The 5,000-nt window shown below is 44.1% G+C and overlaps 1 protein-coding gene across 1 annotated transcript in view; it reads right to left on the bottom strand.

The window, feature by feature from the left end:
* rab11fip5a (RAB11 family interacting protein 5a (class I)) overlaps nt 1-5,000 on the bottom strand; it is a 50,794-nt gene that overhangs the window by 3,351 nt on the left and 42,443 nt on the right. Inside the window, exon 4 of the mRNA XM_062034019.1 lies at nt 1,301-3,304. Within this exon, the coding sequence (XP_061890003.1) occupies nt 1,301-3,304 (2,004 nt within the window). The remainder of the gene's footprint in view (nt 1-1,300; nt 3,305-5,000) is intronic.

Genomic DNA, 5,000 nt, shown 5'->3' with positions numbered 1-5,000 from the left:
TTATTAAGGTACAAAAGACCCACACACCATGCCTGGCCTCTGTTAAACTCACCCCAATAAACCTCACTCACTGCAATCCGGGTCACGGCACCATTGTAGCTGAGGCCCGATTGAGAGGTTAGCGTGCTAGCTACTAGGCTAAAAGCCCGAGCTGCGAACCCCGAGGCTAGCACACCCTTTGAAGTTGTCAGGGAGTAAAGTTTATCAAGGTACAAAAGACCCACACACCATGCCTGGCCTCTGTTAAACTCACCCCAATAAACCTCACTCACTGCAATCCGGGTCACGGCACCATTGTAGCTGAGGCCCGATTGAGAGGTTAGCGTGCTAGCTACTAGGCTACAAGCCCGAGTTGCTAACCCCGAGGCTAGCTCACCCTTTGAAGTTGTCAGGGAGTAAGGTTTATCAAGGTACAAAAGACCCACACACCATGGCTGGCCTCTGTTAAACTCACCCTACTAAACGCCACTCACTCCAATCCGGGTCACGGCACCATTGTAGCTGAGGCCCGATTGAGAGGTTAGCGTGCTAGCTACTAGGCTAAAAGCCCGAGTTGCTAACCCCGAGGCTAGCTCACCCTTTGAAGTTGTCAGTAATAACTCGTATAACACACGAAGCGCAGATTTTGACCGTTATAGTTCAAGACTTACAGTAATTTAAAAACAGCACTGCACACCATAATGGCGGCTACAGTTTTGATGATAAAGGTCTAAAAAAAATTAAAGCCGGATCGAAAATCCTAACGGGCCGTGTTTTGCCCAGGTCTGGTGTAGAGGCTCTTCTTTGGAAATGAACGTCGCTGAATTTATTCTGAAGTGGTTTTAATTGTGTGCCTGCATGCAAACATTGTGTTAAGTGAGTTATTGCCCCCGGGTGAAAAGGAAACGCTATCAGTAACACAACAACACCTTTTTGGGGGGGGGCGGGGGGAGTGTGAGAACAATAACAGGTCCTATAAGAGGAAGGGGGGGATGGTGCTTGTGTGCGTAGGAAAAGGAAAGGTTTGTGGTAAGAATGGGCGGGAAATAATAACTGCTAATTGGCCGGAGGCAGTGTTTCCCCTCCCAATACCACGAAGACAGGACACCTACGGAGGAAGCCCTGACAGGATTAGTGCGTTTGTGTGTTAACAGAGTGATAAAAAGAGAAGGTCACACCACAACTCAGGGTCCCCTTTGGAGTCAGCGGCACAGAGAACAAGCAGGCGGAAGGAGGGCCAGTTAACGGAGAGGACAGTCCGGAAGACGGAGGGCGGAAAAGAAAGTGCTTCATCCACCTGATTGAGCATGCGCAACCTCACCTGTTCTCCCGACACTGCCGGCGTTCCTGCGCCTCCTGAAGTTTTGGCTTTGCCCGGGCGGGCGACTCGAACACGCTGGGTGGCGCAGAGGCGCCGGAAAGAGGGGACGGGAGAGACGGGAGGCAGCTACTTTGAGGAGTTAGAGGAGCAGCAGAGGGGGTGAAAAGGGAGGTGTCACACTGGGAAGAGGACAACTCCTGGAGCTCGTTCCAGAGAGAGAGTGGGAGGAGATTGTCCAGGGTGGTTGCGAGGGTTCCTTCGGACCGGGAGCGGTGCAGTAGCAGCGGCTTTCTCACAAACAAGTCATCTAAAACGGCGCTACGTCTGGCTTTTAAATGAAAGTCTTTTAGAGTCGCAGGGAGAACTGGCAATCTCTCGTCACCATTTGCTGTGATACCTGGCTCACAGGTACCCGTTTTGTCCTCCATGACCAGAGACTGTGGAAACCAGTCAATTTGTTTTTTTGAACTACTGTTGGAATCCTCGGGGCTCGGAATAGCCCCAAACTCCTCACACAAGTTCTCAGAATCGAGCTTCTCAGTGAACTCTAACATGGAAGACGGTTGTGACCGGCAACTTTGGTAGCTCTGTGAGTCAGGGGTCACATAGAGGCTTTGGAGAAAACTACTGGCATTCTGGTCAAATGTCTTAGAGTTGGCGGTGAAGGGCTCGCCAAAAAGCCTAAAGGGTCCAAGAGGCTGTTGGTGACCTTCCTGTCCTCCCATGTCCTCGAGGGGCAAGGACTTCCTGGTGTCCGGGGAGAACGTTGTGATGTAGAGAGATGGCAGAGTGGAAAACGGTTTACCTGAAAAGGCCTGCATCGATCCACTAGATTCACCTTGGCATTTCTCTTCATTTTGGTGGTTAGACGGTGGAGAGATATTGGGCTTTGGTTGCAGGTCCTTTTTTGTTGGCGTCTGTATATCTGCACCTTTCAATCCCAGGGTAAGGACTCCTGACCCCTCTGGATCCGACCAGTCTGCCTCTACAGTCTCATGCTCGTTCGGAATCATAGTTTTTTGGGCTGCATCAGTAGGTAGATAATCGTAAGCGCTACAATCCTGACAGCTGATAGCTGATTCAGACAAAATCTCCGAGCTGAGAACACTTCTTTCACTCTTTTGTGGCTCGGTTTCATCTGAGGAGCCAGCAGAGAATACGTCTGACACTGAATACGAAGAAAGGCAGGCGAGGAAGTCGTCGTCGACAGAACTGCCTATACCCGAGGAGCCGGCAGGATCCGGCAAACTGGAGGTGTGACAGGCGGCGGGATGAGTGTTAGCGTCAGTTAAGATGTTTGTGTTAGTGCTGCTGTTAGCTTGATGCAATTCAGGGTGACGGGATGATTGTGAGATTGTGAACGTGCTGAACATTTCATTGTGGTAGTCAAAGCTTGCATCCTCAGGGATCGTGTCCAGACAGTGAATGGTGAGACCTGAAGGTTTAGGATTCAGTGTGTCATTACCATTGGTATTTGTCCCTTGATCCGTGCCGTGCTCTTGAGGACGGGAACTGACTAAGCCTTGACATATTTGGTCAGCTGTGGTGCAGTCTTGGGGAACTTGCAGCCTATCAGAGGCAAACGCCTCAAAGGATTCGTCCCACCCCGGATCGGGTTCCTGATCCCCGGTAAAAGGATTGGCAGCCTTCTTGCTGAAGGCCTCTCCCGTGGAGAGCGCAGCGTTGGTGAAACGAGGGACGAAGTCCTCGGTACTCGGACTGCCACAGCACTGCGTAGGGGTAAGGTTATTCGACTGTGGAAAGAGTTGCGCTATGGGAGGCCGAGAACTGGAAAGGAAGGGCATAGGGGGCAGCGAGGAAGTTAGGGGCGGAGTTACCATGTCTTCATAAAAAGGGTTGTGCTGGAGGAAGGAGAGAAAAGGGTTGGCGGGCGACATGGTGAGCTGTGAGCGACAGAAGGGGTTAGAATGGTGCAGAGGAGGAGGATGTTGGGGCAGAAAGGTTGGGTTAGTGTCCGAGTCTAGTTTATGGGACACCGCCAGGCTGTGGAAGGAAACCAACATCACAGTCGTCCAGATTAGAGATGGTCTACACAGGTCAACCAAAGGCTTTGCCAAGGGTTTGCTTGCTAGCGTTCACGCAGAATCAAAGTGTACTCGTACAGTGGATCTCCCAATATCGGCAGTTACACAGGGCTGAAAACCGTATCACCATGTAAGTGTTATATATTGGTCCATATTGATACTTATTGACATTTTTTTTAGGACCTACGTAAATATGGAGCAGGAGACAAATGTAATAAATGTTAACATGTTTACTTCCCCTCAGCTCTCAAGGCGGAAAGTACATCAAATGTCAAAACAAGCATGGACAACAACCAATGTAAACAAACTCTTGAAATGAAGGTACAAAAATATGTAATAAATATATAATATATATATATATATATATATATATATATATATATATATATATATATATATATATATATATATATATACACACTACTGTTCAAAAGTTTGGGGTCACATTGAAATGTCCTTATTTTTGAAGGAAAACACTGTACTTTTCAATGAAGATAACTTTAAACTAGGGCTGCAACAACTAATCGATTATATCGATTAAAATCAATTATTAAAATAGTTGCCGATTAATTTAGTCATCGATTCGTTGGATCTATGCTATGCGCAGAGTTTTTATTTTTATTTTTATTTTTTTTAAATTAAATTTTTTTTTTTTTTTTTTTTTTTACTAAACCTTTATTTATAAACTGCAACATTTACAAACAGCTGAGAAACAATAATCAAAATAAGTATGGTGCCAGTATGCTGTTTTTTTTTCAATAAAATACCGGATAGGATAGAAATGTAGTTTGTCTCTTTTATCCGATTATTAATCGATTAATCGAAGCAATAATCGACAGATTAATCGATTATCAAATTAATCGTTAGTTGCAGCCCTACTTTAAACTAGTCTTAACTTGAAAGAAATACACTCTATACATTGCTAATGTGGTAAATGACAATTCTAGCTGCAAATGTCTGGTTTTTGGTGCAATATCTACATAGGTGTATAGAGGCCCATTTCCAGCAACTATCACTGCAGTGTTCTAATGGTACAATGTGTTTGCTCATTGGCTCAGAAGGCTAATTGGTGATTAGAAAACCCTTGTGCAATCATGTTCACACATCTGAAAACAGTTTAGCTCGTTACAGAAGCTACAAAACTGACCTTCCTTTGAGCAGATTGAGTTTCTGGAGCATCATATTTGTGGGGTCAATTAAACGCTCAAAATGGCCAGAAAAATAGAACTTTCATCTGAAACTCGACCGTCTACAAACCTTTGAACTGCAGTGTATATATATATATATAAATATATATATATATATATATATATATATATGAAGTACTTTTTTTTTAACACATATCATTCCCAGGCCAGGTAAAATGATGAAGAAAAAAAAATAAAAATACAAAATAAAAAATAATATATTTTTTATTTTTTATTAAATCAACATAAAAAACACAATATATACATTATATGTCAATATAGATAAATACAGTCTGCAGGGATACAGTCCGTAAGCACACATGATTGTATTTCTTTATGGGAAAAAAAAAAATAAAAAAAAATCAACCCCTGACATGTCATGGAATGATATCTGGAAAAATGCCAATAAGATGCATTAAAAAGAAATATACATATATATATATATATATATATATATTTGCATTTCAT

Source organism: Entelurus aequoreus, linkage group LG23, assembly GCF_033978785.1.
Source record: "Entelurus aequoreus isolate RoL-2023_Sb linkage group LG23, RoL_Eaeq_v1.1, whole genome shotgun sequence".
NCBI lineage: Eukaryota > Metazoa > Chordata > Actinopteri > Syngnathiformes > Syngnathidae > Entelurus > Entelurus aequoreus.
The sequence above is the reverse complement of the archived record's forward strand: the minus strand, read 5'-3'. Positions and strand labels throughout refer to the sequence as shown.